A 22,742-nucleotide genomic window follows, 5' to 3' on the forward strand; every position below is an offset into this window, starting at 1 on the left:
GATATTAGCACGCACTGTTACAAAGGTCACAGTGCGTGCCAGTATATTGAGCTGCGTCCTCTATTATTAATTGTCTGGCGGGATAACAGCGAAGGGTTCAGCAGGATCAAAAAGAAGAAGGTTAAAACACAGCCAATATGAGAGTGAAGAAAAAGGCAAATGTGCATTCAAATGTGTGCTATTCAAATCCCTCTTGGGTGAGCTTACAGACTTTGACTCAGATATTTGAATTTGTGAAGGAAACAAAGGTTCCAAGAAAGTCTCTAGGGACCTGTGTGTAGCAAACTGTTGCTATAAAGATAACATTTACAACTTTACTTTCATTATAGTTCTCTAGGCATTGGGATTCTAAATTAGCCATATACATAAATGCTGGCCCATTGCAATGGAAAAGAGACGCTTCATGAGGAGAATGCTCCTCATAGATAAGTAGTGTTTTTAAAACTGTCAATGCAAAAGTTGCACTTTTAAAACCTGCTTAATCATTGAAAAAAATCTATTTGTAAGGGGACTCAAAGGAGAAGGAAAAAGTGGGGAACATCCAAAAGCACCTTTACTCTCTGGACATTTTGCAATTAGACTGAGGTTCGCCAGCAGATCAACGCTAGGATAATCATGGGACTGGATAGCGTGGCTACTAGTATATGGACCTAAACAAGGAGAGGTAAGAACCAATAGGAGTCAGGCTGACAAATGAGTGTGTCAATGTGAGTTACAGGGAAGCAAGACAAGAAGGAAAAGAAGGAGGAGATGGCAGAACAGGAGATACAGAAGAGAGGGGGAACGAAGCTGCGCAGACAACATGCTGGAGAAGAATAGGGAGGAGGGGTGGCTTGTGGTTGGTGCACTAGTTTGTGACGTCAGCAGCTTGTTGGATTGAGGAGCTGTGTCCTGCTGATTTTAATCCTAACTCATTAGGGAACCAAGAGCAAGTGCCTGAGCAAGCCCTCTGGGGAAACAGAGAAAGTGACAAGAGAAGCAAGGACTTCCATCAAGGGAGATAAGTGGAGCTACTTCACAGCTTGAGAGACAGAAGAGGAGAGAAATCAAGTATTTTACTTGTTACTGCTCAGTCTCATGCCTGAGTTTCTTCATTTCTCATTATTCTGTCTGTCCTAACCTTCTCCACACGCAATCTGTAACGTGCGTCCTGTCCAAGCATGTCTACAAACGGAATTAACAAAGCTTTGAAGCTGCAGTTTGGCCTCATCAACTATGAGAACCGCTACCTGACGGCTGAGGCTTTTGGATTCAAGGTAAACGCCTCGGCTACTAGCATGAAGAAGAAACAGATCTGGACCTTAGAGCAGGATGAGCAAGATGGGCAAGTAGTCTTCCTCCGCAGCCACCTGGGACGCTATCTGGCCTCTGATAAAGATGGTAAGATCATATGTGGGGCAGAGATGCGTGATCCTGAATGCCGTTTTCTTATCGTGCCCCAAGCTGACGGACGCTGGGCTCTGCAATCAGAACCTTTTCAACGTTACTTTGGAGGCTCGGCAGACTATTTGTCCTGCTTTGCCCAAATCATTGGGGAACAAGAGCTGTGGGCCGTCCATTTGGCTTTACATCCACAGGCCAGCCTTCTCAGTGTGGCACGTAAGCGCTATGCTCATCTCTCTGCTTCAGATGGAGAGATATCTGTGGACAGCAACATTCCCTGGGGAGTGGACTCCCTCGTCACCTTGGTATACCTCGATGGCAAGTACAGCCTGAAGACCTGTGACAGCCGTTTCCTCAGCAACGACGGCAAACTTGTGAAGGAGAATACCAATGCAACTAGCTTCACTCTAGAGCTAAAATCTGGCAAGCTGGCCTTTAAGGACTGTGACGGGAAATACCTGGCCCCGGTGGGACCCACAGGAACGTTGCGGTCAGGCCGATGCTCCAAGCCTGGAAAAGACGAGCTGTTCGATCTGGAAGAGAGTCATCCACAAGTAGTTTTTCAAGCTGCAAATAAAAGATTTGTTTCAGTCAAGCAAGGTAATTTGGATCCAATGCAGTGTAATACAAATAAGTATGTTCTTCGTGTCATTACAGCTCTGCTTTTTTAAATGATGAACGGAAGGCTATACTTACAGTATACTATTCTTAACTGAGTATCAGATTCAAAATCATTAAAGAGGGGATAGCTTTAATGAGCGACAGTCTGAGAGGGTAAACAATTCGATTTAAGCATTTGCAAAGACATAAAATCTTTAGGTAAACATTCATGCATTAATTGTAACAAGCAGACACCAAAAAGAGCATAAACATGTGAGATCAACAGCTAGAATAACTACACGCCAAAGGAAAGAACAAGTTCTATTTCTGATTATATGCAATAATATTTTTATCCAAGTACATTTGATTTCTGATAAGTAGTCTCTTTGCAGCATTATGCCTCTCTTTAAATCAGCAGGGACTTTGCAAAGTAATTCAAGAACTGAGCTATAATGGCTACGTTGATTGTTTTCTAGGTGTAGCTATTGGGGTTATCTGAGAGTTCAGCCAAAGCAAAACAGTTCAAACCAGCAGAATTGAGGTCATGACTTGTCTTCTGAGTATAACATTGCCTCTGTCTATGATAATGAACTTCACATGGTCTAGGTTTACAAAAAAAAACTTTTGCCTGGATGTTGGAATGGTTGATGGCAACTGTGAAGGCAGTTGCAGTAATGGGCTTTGTCATTTCCACTGTGTCCATTGAAGATTAAGTAGTGTGCAAATGACTCCAGGAGAGATCTGTGCCCCAGTGGTGTCAATTACCATCAATGGACTTTAAGCCTTACAGCTACACGCTCTTTACCTTTTACCTTTCTCCACATTATGTGGATCTATAGTTAACTACTGTGACAGTGAGGTGTTAGCAGCTATAGCCAGGCCTTAGCAGACAGCTCAAGCACATGATCTTCTTTCAGGTTGGTTGATGTGATCTGCTCTGCCCAGTAATATTATGCAGATGAAGCAGGACAAGGAGAAGATAGTTTTTTCTTCTTCCAAGTTTTTCTCAAGCTTTAAGAGTCAATTAAAACAATAATTCAAACAACTATCACTGTAGGACAACTCTGTTGTTAAATTACCTCTATAGTGAAAAGTGGGAAGGGGATTCTCAAACTAATGTTGGGCTGCAGACATTATGCAAGAATAATATTCTGCATTAAAAGAGATTACTATGAAGGAAATCTTTCAGCAATCTGACAGTTCATCTACATAACAGAAGGTTAAGACTAATTTTCGCCAGTACTGGTTTGCCTTGTGGCAGCTCCACGTTTCTTTAAGGAACAAGGCTCTGAAAGCTGCTTACTGGACCCTGCCGTGCAGATTTGCATTTCACCACTCAGGGAATTACAGCAAGCGAATGAACAGGAAGGGTGGAGGGGTGACTGAGGGGGATTAGGGTTGTAACGGGATTAAGAGAGAGGTTAAAGGATATTTCTGTGGCATCTAATTTGAACTACAGCAGACACAGTTCAGTTATACCTGTCTGTGTTACCACCAGAGTTTATGTGACATGCGGATTAGGGGCTGAAACAATAGACTCACTGCAAGTGAGGCGCCTGTGGTTAGAGAACAGGAGAAAAACAGGTCACGTGAGATGAGGTCATGAAATTTGTTTAAGAAAGCAAATGCTGGATATTGGCTGAATAGCTGCAGTGCCGGGAAACTGATTTCTTAGTCAAACCGTATTGAGACCTTAGGGTCTGAAAGACTGATAGATGGATTATATGGTTCACTGGTAGGGAAGAAAGGCAAAAGCATGCAACTTACCTTAGAAATTCAACAAATGCAAATCTTAAAAATTCTGCAGTGGCAGGGGTACCCGGACCTGGGATATAGAGTATGTTTGGGAAGTGTGAATGTGTGTACAGTGTCTATTTGTGTCTGTCTCCATGTCGGGTGAGTGCTGAGTATTTATTTATGTATATGGGGGTGGGCATGCACGTTTGCCTCTGCGTGCGCCTGTTCGTCTGTGTCTATATGTCAGCTTGGGTCTTAGACTCTACCTCTCTGGGAACATCTCAGGCTCTCCGAGGTATGGAGGCCTATCTCCCCTCACCACACTCCCTGCCAGTGGCTGATGCCCTCAGACGTTGGTGTGTTGGTGGTTCTTGGTGTCTGGGGCTGGGTGCTCATGTATGTGCCGACTCACTCCTGGTGGCCGATTGGCGGGGCCTGACACCTGTGGCCCAGCTGGGCCCCTTCCGGAGGGTGGGGTGCCCTCAGGCCTGTGGGCCTGAGGCCCGGTCCTCTCTGGCACAGCTGGCTGCCGGCAGAGCCTGCAGGCACATCACTGCAACCCCCTCTGGCCTCTGCTCCGTGGCTACTGGGTGACCTCTCGTTTGGGGCTCTACATCTTTCTTGGCTGCTACCTCAAAGCACATTGTGCGCTGTCAATCTTGCATACTGCACAATAACATGTAATACTTAGTATGTACTGTTATCTACTGTTAGCTAGTTTATTGTGATGGTGTTGTATTTATTATGTTGCTCTTTTTTGTTTGTTTTCCCTTCTGTGTTTTCTTATCTCCATACAGGTGATCCAGGTGTTTTGTTTGTTTTTCTTTTTTTTTTCTTCCCCCCTTTCTCACCATCTCTTCTCCCCTCTATTTTTCTTTGTCTCTCTTTCTTTCATTCTTTCTCCCTGTCCTATCCCCCAGTCATGTCTGTCCCCTCTGTAACAACCGAAAATCAAATCAAATAAATACATAATTATAATAAAGGTCAATCAAATGGACCAATATGGCAAGGCCATGATGATCCAATTGGTAAAGGGAATCCGCTTGGCATGTTTCTTGGCCTGCAGACAACAATTCTGATGGCTAAAGATCCAAACGGGACAGGGAAAAAAATTAATTAAAAAAAATAATTCTGCAGTGTACCTATTACTCAAAACCAACCAGGCATCAAAAAGACTACAAGGCACATAAGATTCATACTTGAGACTTGTTGTGAGTGTAACATTTAGAATAGGGTAAATGCAAATGTAATATTCATTTTAGCACATATTATTCAACTTGTCCTGTTATCACACATACCTTGGTTAGCAGAGCTGATATATAACAGACTAGAGCAAGCTGGAGTCTTGAAGCAGATGGTAGCATGCACTGGAGTCAACAGCAACAGAAACACTTTTGTTGCTAAAAGAAGTTGCTTGGAGCAACTAAAACTAAAACGATTGTGGATTACCGTTATGCACAAACAATCTGTTTGGCAATGCTATAGCTTGAGTATCTATCACTCAATAAAAAGCAAAGGGCATTCCGACCAGTAAACCATATAAACCAATAAAAAAAATGATAATAAAAAATCCATTTAACCAAGACACACTTATCAATGTTATCTCTTCCTCCCTTTATTACTAGGAGTGAGTATTTCAGCCAATCAGGACGTGGAGACAGACATGGAGACCTTTCAGATGGAGATAGATAAGGAAAGCAAAAAGTCTATGTTCAGAACCAATGGCGGATCCTACTGGACATTAGTGACTCATGGAGAGATCCAATCCACTGCCACAGAGGTGTAAGTAGCTATTAAAGCTGTGCAGGAGCTATGTATAACCTGTATACTAACGTGAAGAAACAATAAACAGTATCCATGTTACGCTAGACACGTCTTTGCACTGTGTGCTGCAGACATATCTACTGAAATTAGCATGCTAACTACACTGTTTCATCCAATTAAATCATAGCCTCACAGGCCACTGTGAGGTGCTATCGCTTCAAGTTTAACAAACTAGTCTATACATAAGATGGAACATGTGACTTGATATATACGCCTCTCAGTAATTTTAGAACATATGAAGTCTGATTAATGACAATCTGTTCTTTTTGAGTAGTATGGTGTGAAGTATGGCAAAATCAGTTTTATAGCACCTTAAAAGAAGCATTAGAGAGATACACAAAACTAGAAAATGTTACAACATACAATGCTACAAACATATACTGGACTGAAAATGTTTTTCAGTCCAGAATAAAACAAACTGTCCACATATAGAGAAAATTCAGGACTTGCACTACTCTGTTACTAGTACTCTGCTAAAAATCACACAAAGAATATTCTGGACAGAGTGAAAAAAAAAACCCTGATTATTCAGTCCAAAAAGACATACTATAACACTTGGGACAATGTCCTGTGGGGGGAGACAAAAGTAAAAAGTTTTGTCACAAATCCCCAATAATTGGGAAGACAAAAAAACAACACTACACCCAAACAGCAAAACATCATAGCCTGGGGCTGTTTTCCTGCTTCCGTGTCATGCAATCAATGTGTGAACAATAAATTCAAAATTTTACAAGAGAATGTCAGGATAACAAGTCCATGATCTGAAGATTAGAAAAGTGTTTGGTGAAAACAACAACAAAATAACTAAACCCAAGTGAAAAAGGCCTGAAGACGGGTATTCGATCAAAAAACTTCTGAATTACTGATGAAATGAAGCGTTGATATGTAGGTATCATCCAAAATATGCTATTGATTCAATTCAATTTTATTTATATAGAGACAAATCCGTACAATAGTTTCGTCAAGACGAAGGAATGTGGGAAGGAAAAACTCTTTTAACAAGAAAGTGGTTCTGCTGGAAGAAAGGGGCAGCCATCTGCTGTAACTGGCTGGGGTTGAGTGGAGGAAAAAAGGATACAGAAACACAGTTGTTGTGCAAGTCACAACTAAAGTGTGTTCTTCGAGTTACTAAATTCAAGAGTTCTCAAGTGTGCACTTTGTGTATTTAAGAATTGAATTTAACTCTAAAATGTTACCATTCCTGATGAGTTGTTATTTTAATTAGATTGGGTTTGTTCACAATTGTAACTTAGTTGTAGACACAGGTTATCCTCCCACTGGTTTGGTTGTTAGTGCAGTTGTTATTATTGGTATTATCAATCCAAACTGTTGCCTTTTATAAATCCTGACCAAGTGGTTTTTGTCCTTAAATCTAAGCACATGAAAATCACAGTTAACGGTGAAACTTAACTGCTCCAAGGAAGATTTGCCTCTAGTTGTGGAAAACACTCCAGTGTGTCATTTCAGAACTTCTTGTGGTTTTCAAAAGGCATTTCATAGGTAATCAATGTCGAAATCCTGGTAAGTCTATATCTCACGTCTGATTCTCCTTCTGCCTGTCTATGTCTTTACCCAGTGAGGTCAACACAATGTTTGATATTGAATGGAGGGGACAAAGAGTAGCGCTCAAAGCAAGCAATGGAAAGTACGTGTGTACAAAGAAGAACGGGCAGCTCTCCGCAGTCAGCGATACAGTGGGTACGTGCCTTTAAGCAAGATGCTGGAGAGTCAGCTGTGTCTGTTTGAAATTCCCACCACGTATTTATCCTTCGTTTCAGCTGATGATGAGTTGCTCCTGATGAAACTCATCAACCGCCCTATGCTGATCCTTCGTGGAGAAAATGGCTTTGTGTGTCACCACAAGAACTCCAACACTCTAGATGCGAATCGATCAGTCTACGACATCTTCACACTGATTTTCAACGACGGCGCCTACAATATAAAAAGTCAGTGTGTCCACAACATATTACATTTTAATGAGTACACTTGCATTTTGTTGCCATGTAATAGCTATTAATTGTATTATTAATGGATGTGTATTCTTCTGTAGGTGTGAATGGAAAGTTCTGGTATGTCTCTAGCAGTGGCCTGGTGTGCTCAGATGGAGAAAAGTCAGAGAATTTTTTCCTTGAGTTCCTGGAGCATGGACGTGTCGCCATCAAGGGCTCCAATGACAAGTACCTTCGTGGAGACCAGGGAGGCACACTTATGTGTGATGGCAAATCTGTCGATGCATCTTCTCTCTGGGAGTACTGATTCCCTTCAATGTGGGTCTTCAGTGATGGCCTATAATGCAAGGGCAGGATGTGCTTTTACCAGGTCATATGAAGCAGACTGACTGGAAAATATTTTCCTGCCTTTTTTGCTTTGTTTTGTTTTCCTTTTTTTTTTTTTTGGCTTGATTTTTTTCTTTTGAAATTGGGAAGAAGTGAACACTTTAGAAAGATATGTTTCTTTGATGTTTTGTCTTTCAAAAATGCCAACATCAAACGACACATACTGTGTGAAAAATGTGTCATTTTTTGTAATTTCACAAATGGGGAGACAAGAGATGTTATCACGGTTCTTTCAGTCAGGCTTTGTTCAATATGCAACCTTATATCTTTGAGGACAGCCATACCAACCGGTCACAACACAGGGTGTTACTGCCAAGAATGTAAGCACCTCTCACTGTTTGTTGTTACTTTGACAGATTTTCTGCTTAACCTACCCAGAGAGTTTGTTAATAGATAGCAACAAAAATCATCTTCTGTTGAAGCTGAAGTTTAATAGGTTACATCTCCAAAAGTTTAAAAAAAAAAACACAGATAGTGACAAGTCAGTGTCATTATCCCTGGATCCTTAGGCTTAATTAAAAAAAACATTTACCTATGTATAGAAACACATTTGGTTTGGTTTATGTACAGTGCTATACAGCTAGCATTGTCCATGTTTATGAAAGCCTGACTTGTAAAACCTCTCGGCATTTGCGTAGAGCTTTTAAATGATTTCGAGTTAGGCTCTGACTTTAACACATTCAACAAGAATAGTTCATTGATTGAATCATTCTAATGAAAGGTGATGCACCACTGACTTTAAAAACAGCACATAGTTGGTACCACTATCGCTTTCATTTGTCTTAATGAAACATTTATTGACTTTATTTTTAAAAAATGATAGACCTTAAAATAAGTGGACAGGCTGAAAATGGAAATGCAAAGAACACCAAAACCAGGCTCACTGCAAACATTGAGACATATACAATATGTGCTACACAAAGAAGAAGTTCAGACATCTTTAGGAATAAAGAATGTCGGCAGAAAAATTATTTATGATTTATTCACATCAGGGAATAGTGAGAAAGAAGTCGGAGGAGATTTAAAGTATCGGATGGATCTTTCTAATGTATCTGATGTAAACTCAGAAGTGCTTCTCTGGTGATCTGCCTAGGGGCCTTAATCTACACTGCACTGTATATCCAGTTATGTCCTGTTTTCATGTTGAGAGGCTGGTAGCCGCATAAGAAAATATAATGGATTTTGACAACAGATGTTTTTGAAAAACACTGCAAAGATTGATTTCCAGGATGCTTGTTTTCCATCCATTTGCTCAAACTTAGATGAGAATATTTAATCATCTAGAGTAAAGGTGCATGCACTTTGCTTGCCTAGTGGTTGCTGGTTAGACCCAGCTCCTGCAAACTCCTTCAGAAATCTTTATAGTTGTTGGAAAACATGTTGTTCCACCTTTGCGTCCAGTCATTGTGTATAGAAAGGCCAGCAACACCCCACTGAAACCGATTGATCTTCTTAATTAACTTTGGATACAACAGCAAGTTAGTACGTTTAATAAATCAGTAGAATCTTCCTAAAACCTACCTACCCGGTGCTGCTTATGAAGCACTAATAATTGGCTTGAAGTTGACCCTTAGCTGCAAAATCCTTTTCTTTTTTTGGGAAACTCTTCATATTATGACTAAAATCTCTCACAGGACTCACTAAAATGATTACAACAAATCGCTAAGGGTACAAGCTGCCCAGAGTTAATTAGAACAGATGTTGTTGTGCACTAAAGAGGACAACCAAAAAATGTAAACAATTAATTCTGTAGATTTTTGTTGGATATTTCCCAGAAGGTAATAAAATCTACCATAGTTTCAGCAGAATGTCTAAACGAGTGGTTTTGTGTTGTGTGCAATCTGGATTAGTTTTAGTTATAAAAAAGTTTGGTTACCTATACATCCTGTAACAGCTCTATAGAGAACCTCTGGCCATATTTTAGAATGTATCTAATATATGTATATATAGACATCGTTTTACGATCTTTGCTTTATGATGATGATTTTTGACAAATGTTGACAATAAAAACTTATAATATCACTGTTGTCTTTGAGATTTACAGCTGTGGGTCAGGCTTAGAGGACGTGTGTGAAATTTTTGTGAGCTGATCATCGGTTGGCGTAGAGCTCCTGAGTCCTAATCCTAATGGTAAAAATCTGCCACATCATTGTAATGTATCAGAAGCCAACATTATGCCATCTGACTTTTATGACTACTAATTCATTGTGCGGGGAACTCCAACAAAGAAGTGTGGTGAGCTGTGATTAAAACGTGAAATGACTTCAGTTTAACATTTACCATCAGTGATGATTTCAGATCTGCTTCCAGTAGCATGAAGTAGAGGGATAACCAGTGCCGCTGGCACTGTCAATATTTGTTACATCTGGAAGCCCAGATGTTGCAGTGATGCCAGCTGCCTGTGTCTGATTGTTAGGGCTAAATAATATTTCAGCAAATATTACTTTCAAATGAAAAGCGTTACAGTTTAAATACAGTTGTATTAAGTTTGCTAATTGCTATACTTAATTTACGTGCAATATCTCCTTGATCCTGCCGTAATAAGTCATTTTTCTAATAAGAAGAGGATTTTCCCATTCACCACACTGGATGGCACTGTGTACCTCACTTAGTCCTTTCTATGCAGCAATAATCAGTGAAAATACCATATCCTGCTGCAACAAGCACAAACACCTGGTAGTAAAACAGCACTCTGACATGACCTTCATTAATCATTTTAAGAAACACGGGTTTTAGAGTGGGCTCAGCTGGCATTTACAGATCATTCTCAAGAAAAAGGCATGTTTTCGCCACAGCCACATTTTCAGGTTACTAGTTGCCATCCTTCTGTCATCTCTTAGCGATTTCAAATATTTATGGTCCACAGCAAAATAATTTTTTCCTGAGAATTTCAGTTCTCTTCTGGTCTGACTCGAGGAAGAAAATTGCACAGACAGAAACGGCACCGAGAAACACACAAAGGCAAACACACATACAGCCGCATCTCTACAAAGCATATTAACTGTGCACTGTGTCTGACATTTCAGTGAAAGTGCCAAAGATCTCTGAAAGCATTTGCAAGGAAAATTTTAAGTAACACTGAAACTAAAAGAAAGGCTTTCACAACAATTGTGTTTGTTCTAGATGCGTGTCGGTGTTCTGGAGGAAAGAAACGGCAACACTACGGTAAACTTATTTGTGCTAGATTACCACGCGCTTGGCTTGCTTCTTTTTTTAATTAGATCTGCTAGAGTATCTCAAATGTATACACCTTAGACAAGAAAACAAAGTGGTCGTTTTAAGCAGATGGTCAAGACTCTCTAAGCCTTTATGCAAATGAAGTTTAAAGAAAGTTCAGCTAATTCCTTGGATTGGCAGCAGCTTTCCAGTAGAACACACACAACACGCAAATACACACAGTGGCTTTAGGGCAGACACGCTGTGCAGCTGAATGTCTTTTTGTTTCTTTGAATTGGATGTCATCTTGGAGGGGAAGAGGTCAGAGATGACCGGTGTTGAGGGTTTAAATGTGAGGGTTACAAATTCAGACACACAGATTCAGTAAAAGGACTAGATGTTACAATCCCTGACAATGCATGGCTTTAAATGGAGAAAATCTTGAGGGATGGCTGTTATGAGGAAAAGCAGCCCAGAAACATTACCAGCGGCACATATCGTTATCGTTGTGTGCCTCAACTTTTGTTCTTTTACCAAAACTAATCTGCCATTTTTCCTTGGCTAGGTTTAGGGATTAGAGATCTGATAAAAATTATTATACTGAAATTTGGGACACATCGTCAGTAGTGGACCTTGGATTCATTGTGTGTTTCGGCCATTTGTCACTGGACACCCTCATCCAAGGAGGCCCTCCCAGGGTTGATCAGGCCCTGGAGTGTGTCACTGGTTTATGTTAAAATTGTTATTTCTCTTCTTCTTTCTGCTGTTTAGTTTTCTACAGTTTATTCTATCTATTCACTGCAACTGAGAAATACTTACCTCTTTAACATTTATGGAGCCTCATTTCTTCAAAGGGACAGAAAAGGTGATAGAGAGAAGTAAGACAAGTAAGTAAGATAAGATAGGAGAGAGCAGAGAGGAGAGCCGAAAGGGGGGCGCCCGATCTGGCTTCCCACACCTCCCCATCGGATCGGGCTGTACGAATGTGTACAGTGTACAAATATATTCTTAATGGACCAGTTTCACTTTCTATAACATTGTTGCTTGCAGTGCAAAGTTACGAGATAACAGTTGCTTGTCATAATAATCCACCATGAAGCAAAACACAGTTTATCCGTCATTATGAATGGACCGATTTCACTTTTGCTATAAAGCCATAAAACAAAGACATTCTATAAGCATCTTAGAGCCAGTAAGCCCAACTCCAATCAATGGAAAAGCTTCAAAGAGGAAAAGGTGGAAAGGAGCCCTGTGACCTTAAGCTGAAAGGCTGACAGAGGCAAGCTAAATAAAAGACAGTTTTAACACAGACCCTACAAAAACTAGACCGAGCAAATTTAAGGCAAAGACAAGAAACAAACACATAAACTATTGGATATTCATTTAAATAAATAAAAATGTCATTAAAACCAGAATCAATGCTATTTAGCCTGAAACAGAAAAAGCTGAGCGTCAGATTATTGGATTATTAGGATACCAGAAACTGAAAACAACTTGAAGAACTGAGAAGGATAAGAGTGACAACAACCTTAAATTGAGAGTGGTAAACACAAAAGACCTGGCAGGGTCAGTTCTCAGAACAACAAGAGAGACAGACAAGATCTAAGGCAGAGAAAGAGGCAGAGGGCATATTGGTTTATTTGTGAAGAGAGAAGAAACTGGACAGGAGAAAGAGGTGCTTCTCTTATTAAAAACAAGGAGGTGTGAATTTTTCTGCTTACCTTTTGAAGCTCTGTTGCTACATTACACTGCCCTCGAAGTCTTTACAGTCGATTACATGTGGTTTAGTCAATTTCACAAACGCTGTTTTTATGAATCTGTAAAGACAGATTAGCAATAGCAGGCTTAAAATATGCACGACAGCAGCCCAAAATCATTCGACTGGGCATCTGTGATTTTCTGTTGGGTTGTATCAAAGCTTATATAGCAAGGCATGCATACCAAAATAAAAGCTAGGAACAATTTCTGCAAGTTGAAAATGAAACACAGTTGTCCACAGTTGTGAAATGGAATGGAGTACATCAGGAAAAGAGCATAAAGAATATTTGAAATGGTTGTTATAAAAGTGAAAACATGATTTGCTCTTACTCTGCACTCAACACAGAGCAATTTTTGTTCTTCTGGATGAAAATACTTCAGTCATTTAGTAGTGGTGTTGTACTACTTAACCCTTGTATGGTGTTCGGGTCTGTGAGACCCGTGTTCAGTTTTTTTCAAAAGAAAAATTAAACAATTAATTATTTTTTCACGTGTAAATGTGTTGTGTCTTTCCACTCACTCCACTTGATTATAACTGATTTATTTATAACACTTTATATAAAAGAAAAACGAGAAGCACATTAATTCATAAATGTGATCTAACAAAGGTAAAGGGAAAAAATTAACCATGTTTGCTGTTCATATGTCTTGTAATTGGGATGAAGTAAACATCTGTTGAGTAATTTAACATAAAATTGTTTGATAGTGTTAATTTGGAAAGCCAAAACTCTAGCGGGTCCACCAGACCCATGAACACTGGCTGTGTAACAAAAATACGAACACCACACAAGGGTTAAATGAAGCATGAAGAGTTTCACCTAGAATATTCTGTCGGTGGATGTTTGTTCATTTTAAAACAAAAGTTTATTTTTTTTTCAAATTAAAACTCTTAATAGCTTCTCGAAATAAGTGCTTGCAGAGGTTTTGAGCAAATAACTGACAAGTCTCCAGAATAAGAGGCCAACCTGTGCGCGACTGTGTCAACCGCTGCTCAAGACTCCTTCAAATGATTGCATAATTACTGAGTCTCAGGAACTCTGACACATCATGACATTTCATTCCCGCTTTTCACCCAGGATGGCATTTGCATTATTCTCAGGAAAAGAACTAAAAAAGTTATCTTAGGTTTACAGGTGCACATGAGGTCTCTGTGTTCTGTTTGTTTGGAAATGCATTTGTAAAGTACTTTAGCAAAATATCTTCAACCCAGTACAAAGCATGTGCAGAGCAGCCCTGCTTGAACAGTGCGTGCAGCGTGCCTGGACTTGGAAGTTTTAAGAGATGCCAGGGATCAAAGTTGACTTATTGATCAGTTCTGGAGTAAGGCTAGGCTACAAGCATGGACAACCTTTTTTTTTTTATTCCACCCAGTAAAGACTCAGACATTGTGCAAAAAAGTGGTGCAGCAAATAAAAACAATAGTTAAAAGAAGAAGGGAACAAAAGTCAATAAATCAGGTTAAACACAAACTAGTTGGAATGTCAATTAAATGGAATTTCACTTTTAAAAAATATATTTATATTTAAGACAAATTAGCTCATTAGGAGTGTTCTCCAACAAAAACCCATCCTATAACAGAAATGACAATATTTCTCTAATTAAAGTCCACCCACTCAATAATAATCGTGATGAGTGAAAAATCTATTAAAGATAGATTTGGCGTGTCGCAGAGAGCTCAGCTGCCTTAAACACAATTGATGTATTAGTTTTTTAATAAAGACGCTGACATTGATTTTTATTTGTGGCTCACGCAGAAATTTGTCTGTGTGCTCTGGGCTAAACGCATAACTAAAATTTATTCTGTTTCACTGCATAGTGTTTTTTTATTGAGATGTACCCTTCTGACTCCCCTACGTGTTGGAGTTGGTGCATTCAAGGAGACACAGCTGAAAACCAGTTAAACTACAAAGAGGCCGGACAAGGTTCGATGTCTTTGAAAACTGCACTGATTAAGATTTATTTCCCAGCTCACACAAATCTATCTTTCCCTTAACTGCCTGGGTGTAAATGCAAAAACTAAAGATTTTAAACCAATTTCCAAAATTGAGAAAAACATGCCATATGAGTACTTCTACCTTTCCTTAGCTGTTCTAACTAAAGACAAGGGAGTATTCAATGTGACTAATAATCTTAGAATTAATAGGATGAAAGTCCTTGTTAGAAAAGTGCCTTTTTAAAAAAATGCCGTCCACAGCCTCCCTTAAGCCATAAGAACAGACTTCACATTTCAGTCTTCTTAATTAGAGAGTAGATTTTTTTTTTTTTTTAAAGAAGCAGTTTGCTTGGATCACTTATTAACCATGAAACACTATTACCCTGAAGTGTGCAATTACACTCGACCGGGTCATTAGAAAGTGTATATGTTACACCACTATTTGGATGACATGAGACTGCAGCCGTGGGTGTGCAATGAGCACGAAAAGCAAGAGCAAAGAAGTCTGATTTTCTTTTGTTTTCTGGTGGAAAACGGGGGAAATCCAGCAGACAACAAGAGAATTTCCCGGTGAGATAGCCCAACATAAAGCAATAAAGCTACACGGGGATTGCCTCAAAACATCCTGCAGTGGCCAAGTCGGAGTCCAAACCTCACTCCAATTAAGAACAGTGGCAGGACTTGAAAATTGCCTTTTATTCACCATCCCCAGTGCAAGCTGACAGCTCCAGAGCAGTTTTACAAGGACGAATGGGGTGAAATGCTTGTCCAAACCCTCTAGCTGCAGTGAATTCAAACTTTGAAGTGGTGAATAGCATGTTTACATAATTTTGTTTTACAGCTGTGCTTAATTTGCATCATGTCATTAAGTTGTGAAGACGTTACATTAATTCATTTTCTTTGTCTCACTGAAAAAAAGCTTAATCACCTACCTTCTAGACCTTTTTTCCTACTTAAACTCACGTGTGTGTCACGTGGTTTTTTTTCGACACATCTATTGTTGCTCCAGCTATTCAAACAGCCTTTATTTGTTTATTAAATCGTTAATTTCTATTAATATTTTTGTCCTGTCTTTATTATATTACATGTATCTATATTAATCAAAATATAATTGCAAAATGTTACCGATCGACGTTCCACGGATGTAGTTTTATTTTGGAGATCGTCACCGGAAGTGCGTTGTTATATTCCCGCATTTTGACAATTTAAATTGATCGTGGAGCACTTACAGCCACCATGCACACGCCCGGGATCCCTACCTGTTATGCGATGTGTTATGCGATGGCACTGACAAAAAATATTTTTTCGTCTAATTTGTCTCGCTTTGCATTTTTTGTTTGACATTGCCGAGCCGGATTTCTTTTATTAATTTGTTTATTTTGCTCTAGAACTATATTTGTGGATGGGGAGCTGGCACTTTGCGGAGAAGGATTTAGCTGGAGCGCTTTTACGCATCTGAAATATTGGCGTGTCGTTGAAGATCCCATTTTACAACAATAAAGAAAGGAAAAATCTTCCCGTTGACGAGAAACTGTGCTTTATATGGGCTGCACGATGAAGTACGGACCGGTGGTTCTATCGGCTGGGCTTACAGGTTTGCTCAGTTTTTGCTTCCTCGCCGTAGCGATTGGGACTGATTATTGGTACATAATTGATGTGAACAAACCCAACTACACAGGTTCAGATGACCTGAGTTCCCATTCTGGACTGTGGAGAATTATTGAAGGTATGTCAGTTTAACTTCATCTTTAATGAGCTGTTATTGGGGTCTTTACAGCTGTGCGACTTGTTAAAAATCAGCCATCATATTCGCATAACTTTTGACCTGCGTCTCACAGAGGTAATTTTGAGAAGCCTCCTCAAAAAATTATAAAAGTTCATTCTGATTTGTGCAGATTTCAAATTGGCACACTAATAAATCCCTTGATTTCACTCTAGTTGGTTACATGCAGTGCTGCAGAGGTTTAACATTGTCTTTAGTTTCTGATGGATCAACAGCAGTCCCTCATTTAATCCTCATTGGTCTAATCTTAGGTGAACTTGATGCACGGAGAAGCTGATATCCCAGTGCCTTTATATTGGAAATGAGAAGCATGGGGATATTCTAAATGACGGACTACTCAAATTCTTGCAACATTACCTTGAATCCACAGAAATTCAATTCTCATGCAGTGAAATGAAGCCTGAAATGTTCTAATTGTGGAATACAGTTTGGGTAGGAAAATGGCTTTTAACAGTAGCAACTTTTACCCCACACATACCAGTTTCTGCAGCCACCTGCAGGAGAACACACAGGAGACCAAGGAGAGCTTGTGAAGGATGGTTTTGGCACAGCTGCAATATAATGTGCTTCCAGCTTGAGGTCCCAAATGTGTTCTATTTGTTTCGGGCGGCACCCACAGTTCATGCAATAAATGCCAAGTAATGATCCAACATGAAACTAATCAGGCAGTGCTCACCTGGAGATTCCCTAGCAAAAAGGGAAACTATTATTTATTTTCTAATATTGTCTACTATTCCCACACTTAATACCACATTTTTTCACATCTAAGAGCAATTTTGCAAAGTCCCAGGGCTCTGCCACTGGTCCTGTCATGTGTAACCTTTTCATTTGACATTTTCAGGAGCAAACTGGAGTTCAGTCACCCCCTCTTTCACAGCAAATATGTCCAACCTGACAGAGGCAGAAAGGCACCTTGTCGGTGAGTGGGTTCCTTGATCAAGTGATGCATTTTAAAATGGTAATGGTAGCCACACGGGAGTATGTTCTTGGCAGTAAGGATTAGAGGTCTGATTGGAAGCCCAAAACATCTGCATTTGCAAGATATGCTATGCAATTAATCACATCCTGCAAATTAACATGACGAGATTGGGGGTTTTTTCCCTCCAAGTGTGCTTTTGTAACTGCGCTTACTAGATAAAATCAGTTTTGTTAGGGTTTTCAGGAACACTTCCTGCTTGCAACGTTGACAAATAAAATGCAGTAATAAACTGTCCACTGTGGGAGAAGAACTCAATGGAGTCTCTGCTAGTTGATTTCAGTACTGACAATGGGAACAAAAAATCAGCAGGACCCTGGATGATGGGAGTCAATTGGAAAATCGCTGATTTAAAAAAAAATATATATATTTATATTTTTTTCAAATGTGTGTGTTTGCAGGCTTGCACAAAGTAGTGGTCATTTTGTTGCCTCTCAGCCTCGTCCTCCTGGTGTTTGGCTGGATCTTTGGACTTGTCAGCTCATTGGCCTCCAGTCCAAAGTTGCTGGCTGCGTCAGCATCCTACTTTCTCCTCTGCAGTAAGTCCACAGAATTCCCTTTGTTTTCTTTTTCTGAGCCCGGATTCACACCGTGTGCTCTTGCTTGTTTATGTCGGCGTGCAAGACTCACAGCAAACGTGAAAACGCACGTGGGCGACACATCGTGGTCTTACAGGTACGTTGCGCGTGCATCTAAGAGACCCCGAGAAGCGCGTTTTCAGCTGTTCTCTCTCACATCGGATTTGGTTGTGAGTAGAGGCTCCAGTAGTATCTAATTTCAGCCTTTATAGACATAAACTGTGTGCTTGAGCTGGCCGATGGCCAATGAGAAAACGGTGATTATAGTTATGTAAATATTTTATCTTGAAGAAGACGAATCGGCAGCAACGTATTAAATATCTCTGTGCGGACATTAAAAATCCCATTCAGCTTAATTGAGTTGAGTTAGGTAATGATCTTTTCACACAGACTGTTATTAGAGTGGTGAAGATGGGGATTTAATGGTGAAAATAAGGATCCGAGGCACAGAGCACTTTTGGACTGCTGTGAGCAGCACTTCTCTCTCCTTTCGGTCTGTTCCTTAGATTTTGTGAATAAACGATAAACAGCGTGACTATCTCCATTCAGATGCAGACATAATGGCACAGTGAGAGGTGGTATGACGGCATCATTTGAGGCGCCACGTGCTAAAAGAACATATTCACTGAGCTCTACCATGTTGAAGTGTTTGGTGGGAATAAAACTAGTATGTCCAACCCAACTTAATCGGGTGCTAAATGCTCTTTAACTCGACATCCCTGACAGTGAAGTCTGGCATGTCGAATTGAACCCACCCGAGAATAGTACGAGTAATTGTTTGGTGGATTGATAGCTAGTGAGTCCTGTTTCTTGTCCGCTCTATCCAGACAGCACATCTCTACAACTCCCAGTTGCAAGAGCATTAATTATAACTTTGGGCGGCGTACCGACTTGATTCTCCTAACACAGTTTGTAAAGGTGGGGGGGGGGGGGGGTGATGTGTGAAAACAGCTTCAGTGTTTCCCTGTCACATTTGCATTAAATTAATCAGAATTGCAAGCTGGTTCCTGGTGAGCATGAACATAATTTTAGAAACCATACCACCAAACATTCTCAGCATGGAGACTGACGTAATTGATTGCAGCATGGAGGCTGATTGTTGATCACAATGAAGTGGCTCAAATTTACTGAAGAGCTTGTCATTGATTGAAAGATGCAGTCAGACTTCCTCCTGGAATTACCAGTGGGCACTTTCTGATGTCATTTTCCATCTGTCCTTTTTTGCAGGAATTGGTTGCGATAAATTCTATTACGCAGAAAGTTGCTCTTATTAAGAGTCAAATCAGAAACGCTCTCCTAAAAATGTAAGTGCAAATGTGTCATAATCACGCACAAATCACACGTGCTCTGCTTTTTTTTTTTTTTTTTTTTCCCCTCCTCCTTTAAATGGCAGTGGAAGGGCCTGCTTTTGTCATCAATACTGTAACACAAATGGGGTTTTTTGGGTTTTTTTTTTTTTTTTTCCCCCTCTAGTGAAGGGTTCAGCTGTTGAGCAGCTGCCATAAATATCCATCAAAGAATCCATTTGATTAGGTCTGAACTCAAGTGGAATGAGATTGAATCTCTATTTGGTTGAAATTGAGGGTAAATGCGCAAATCTGTGACAGACATAGGACTTATTATACAGTGTGCCATCTCTGCTGACATGCTCAACCTCCAGTGTCACATAGAAACAGAGATAATTTAATGCTTTCTATCGAATGTCCTGTCCACGTGTGTACTCCAGGAGACCCGCAAGCACTAAGCTCTGCCACTTTCAAAACCACTGATCATATAAAAGAAAAGAAAGCGGGCATAATGGATGTCTGTGTTATTGTGCTTTCTCCCCTTATGCGGTGCATTCGCAGTAACTACGTATTTTAAGTTTGATATTTTGGTGAAGGTCTTCGTAATCCCACTCGCACCACATACTGCAGCACTGATGAATCTCTTTGGATTTTTCGGCGGGGGGCAACCTGCTATAAATATGAGCTATAGCAAAGCTGACATTTCTATCTCGGGAAATATGTAATAATGTCCTTCTTTAGCTGTTCAGCTCAAGGTTTAAAAAATAAAAAATACATTCACTTCATTCACATGGTGGTATTTTAATTAGTATTGCTTTGTCAAGTAAGCTCAACAGATGTTTAGTAAATTCCTAGCGTGGCATCAGCGGTGTAACAGCATGAGTCTCACATAAAGTGTTGCACAGATAATGTACTGTACTTGGGAAATGCACACACTTTCTTTTTGCTGATGTGCAAATTAACCACAGTACATGCAAAGGAAGACCACAGCTGTGACTCTTTATTTGTTTTGGGGTTTTTTCTTCTGCATTTAAATCATCAGTAATTAACTAGATTTAATTGCAATTGACGACTGCTCAGACTGGTTTTTCCTCCCTATGAGTCTGACTAAAGGTCGACCTGAATTGCTTATTTAATGGCTCAATGTTTTGAGGTTGACGTTTAATGATGTTATTCTTGTCGGCTCGCCTCTGTGGCAATTGTTATGTGGGACATTTCATCTGTCCGTTTGGGAACACAAGAAATCAAAAAAATATTAGAAGCACACTTAAGGCCAGACTAAATTTGGAGCCGCCTTTGTGGGCACGTTTCCTGAGACTGATTTGAATTGGCCGGCGCTTTAAATTGGTACACGTGAGCGTGTTTATGTCTATATTATCTTAAACAGTCTACTGAGCAAAGCATGCGTTGGGGGAAGTATTATTTGCTCATCAATGTGTCATTACTGTAATGACCTAACTGTAAAAGCCGATTAAGTGTGATGCATAAAGGTGATCATAGTGCTCAAGCGCTTTGTAATTTTCTTTCCCACTGATAGATCTGTTTCTCTGTTGCAGCTAAAAAGGGAATGTGTTAAAGTCTAATAAGGCCTTTGAGTTGATGAGCTGTCTGTCTGTGCTTCATCAGGTCTTTTCACCTTGTCTGGGGTTAGCGTCTACATCAAATACTCCAATCAGGCCATGGAGGAGTTCCAGCGAACTGTGCCCCCAGAGAATCTCGTCTATGTGAACGTGTCGTTTGGCTGGTCATTAGCCACAGCCTGGCTCTCCTACAGCCTGGAGGTGGCAACAGGCCTGCTGCTCATGCTGGCTGCCAGAATAACACAAATGAAGGGACATTATGACTCTGGTGTAGCCATTGCCATGTTATAGAGTCGCACATTCTGGTTTCTGAGTGAAACTACAGAAATCTTCAATTTTTATCGACTTGATTTTATTTATTTGACTAAAACAGTTGGTCACACAGGCCAGGGGCCAAGAAGATAAACCATTCTGCAAGCTGGCTTTACAAAACTGCAACTGTAGATACAGAAGCTCTTGAACATCTGCTTCATCATTGTTTTCAGAGGCTAGCTGTGACATACTGTCCTTGTAGACCGTGATGTTGTAGAGTAAATCAAACCCAGACATGAAAACTAAGCTTACTCTTCCGAGTAGTTACTGTAAAGATTGGCAGTTTTATTTTCTTATTTATTTTTTTTAAATGTGTTCACATGTTTCAGGCTCGGTGCTGTATAATTTGGTAAGTTAAAGATTTAAGCAAAGGACCAGTTATATTTTATGGTTTAATTGGTTTGATGCATGCTCGATAAGACTTGAGAGGACTCGAATATGGTTTAGTGTATTTAAGCATGTGTGCATCAGTAATGTTAAGTACTTCATTCAAGTGGAAACGCTGCTGATTCTGCAAAAGTAAACCACCAGGCATTAAAAAGCCACCCGGGAGACTAGACGGTATCAGACTGTAGTTTCTATCCTTTCTAATACTTTATAAAAGAATTACTGCTACACCGTTTCTCCAAATGCCAGGGGAAATTTGCATTGCACAGCTTTTTAAAACCTCCAAAGAAATGATGCAGACGTCAAGTCATTTGGTGCTGAGAGTTTGACTACAGCAACATCTAAATGTTAGTTTGTGCGTCTGTGTGAAACACTTCTGTAGCTAACCCACCAGTCCTTACATTAATCATGGAAATGAGGTTAAAGATAAATGCACTCCTGGGGCAACTGCAAGTTATTTTCAGCAGTAAAGAATATGTGCATGTGTCGCTGCCTGCTTTACTGTCGCCAATGACTCAATATTGTGAGATTCTGTCTGTTCTGGAAAGACTTTTCTCTGTAATTCAAATAAAGTGAACACTGTGAAAAACACAACATTAAGCATTTGCTGTAAGACTTTATGATGTCGTCGTCTTCCTTTTTTTTTTTTTTTTTTAAAAAGCATTCATAACAGACCTTATGTTTTCATAACTGAGCAGCTGTGGCAGAAAAGCCAGATTGATGTTTCATATAACTTGCAAACAGAATTAAAAAGGAGAATATTACCTGTGATTTGAATAAAATTTCACAAATGTGTGACGATTTGTGACAGTTTGATTATTTAAAGCCGCAACTGTTGTTGTGAGGAAATTTGATCACTTTCTTGTGCGGAGTAAATCACAACTGAACACCAGTAGGGCCAAAGAAAACTGTAAGTAACACAGTAGAGGCTCCTTATGGCTTCATCTGGAGCAGGGATGAAGGGCACCCCTCAGCCTGAGTATGTCATCTGTCAGGAGTTGGTGGAGCCAAGCTGATCTTGGAAAAAAACTTCCATCCTGAATGAAATGTGGCCTGTTTCTAAAGAGTGCTCATGCTCAACCAGAACCAGCAAGACTGCTTGCTGGACTCTGC

At 40.0% G+C, this 22,742-nt stretch overlaps 2 protein-coding genes across 3 annotated transcripts; both read left to right on the forward strand.

Moving 5' to 3' along the window:
* Positions 1–897: 897 nt before the first annotated feature.
* Positions 898–9,902, forward strand: fscn2a (fascin actin-bundling protein 2a, retinal). Its single transcript, XM_026164870.2, has 5 exons — positions 898–1,983; positions 5,346–5,502; positions 7,121–7,242; positions 7,323–7,490; positions 7,595–9,902. Exons 1-5 carry the CDS (start codon positions 1,161–1,163, stop codon positions 7,798–7,800), a joined length of 1,476 nt encoding a protein of 491 aa, XP_026020655.1. The 5' UTR covers positions 898–1,160; the 3' UTR covers positions 7,801–9,902.
* A 5,807-nt stretch (positions 9,903–15,709) lies between these two features.
* On the forward strand, positions 15,710–22,427 carry LOC113020691 (transmembrane protein 235). Of its 2 annotated transcripts, XM_026164872.2 has the most exons (5): positions 15,922–16,321; positions 16,406–16,453; positions 17,352–17,429; positions 17,888–18,025; positions 20,977–22,427. In XM_026164872.2, exons 1-5 carry the CDS (start codon positions 16,270–16,272, stop codon positions 21,219–21,221), a joined length of 561 nt encoding a protein of 186 aa, XP_026020657.1. In that variant the 5' UTR covers positions 15,922–16,269; the 3' UTR covers positions 21,222–22,427. The 2 variants fall into 2 exon arrangements, with proteins under 2 accessions (XP_026020656.1, XP_026020657.1); XM_026164871.2 differs by having other exon boundaries at positions 15,710–16,453.
* Positions 22,428–22,742: the final 315 nt, after the last annotated feature.

Source organism: Astatotilapia calliptera, chromosome 4 (assembly GCF_964374335.1).
Source record: "Astatotilapia calliptera chromosome 4, fAstCal68.1, whole genome shotgun sequence".
NCBI classification, from domain to species: Eukaryota; Metazoa; Chordata; class Actinopteri; order Cichliformes; family Cichlidae; genus Astatotilapia; species Astatotilapia calliptera.

What these genes read in the sequence shown, in the direction of transcription:
- LOC113020691 (XM_026164871.2), top strand. Translation starts at nt 16,270, where the DNA reads ATGGGCTGCACGATGAAGTACGGACCGGTGGTTCTATCGGCTGGGCTT. An exon ending in GGCAGAAAGGCACCTTGTCG is followed by an intron (nt 17,430 to 17,887) that starts GTGAGTGGGTTC and finishes GTGTGTTTGCAG; the next exon opens with GCTTGCACAAAGTAGTGGTC. An exon ending in ATCCTACTTTCTCCTCTGCA is followed by an intron (nt 18,026 to 20,976) that starts GTAAGTCCACAG and finishes GTGCTTCATCAG; the next exon opens with GTCTTTTCACCTTGTCTGGG.
- fscn2a (XM_026164870.2), top strand. Translation starts at nt 1,161, where the DNA reads ATGTCTACAAACGGAATTAACAAAGCTTTGAAGCTGCAGTTTGGCCTC. An exon ending in ATTTGTTTCAGTCAAGCAAG is followed by an intron (nt 1,984 to 5,345) that starts GTAATTTGGATC and finishes CTTTATTACTAG; the next exon opens with GAGTGAGTATTTCAGCCAAT. An exon ending in CGCAGTCAGCGATACAGTGG is followed by an intron (nt 7,243 to 7,322) that starts GTACGTGCCTTT and finishes CCTTCGTTTCAG; the next exon opens with CTGATGATGAGTTGCTCCTG.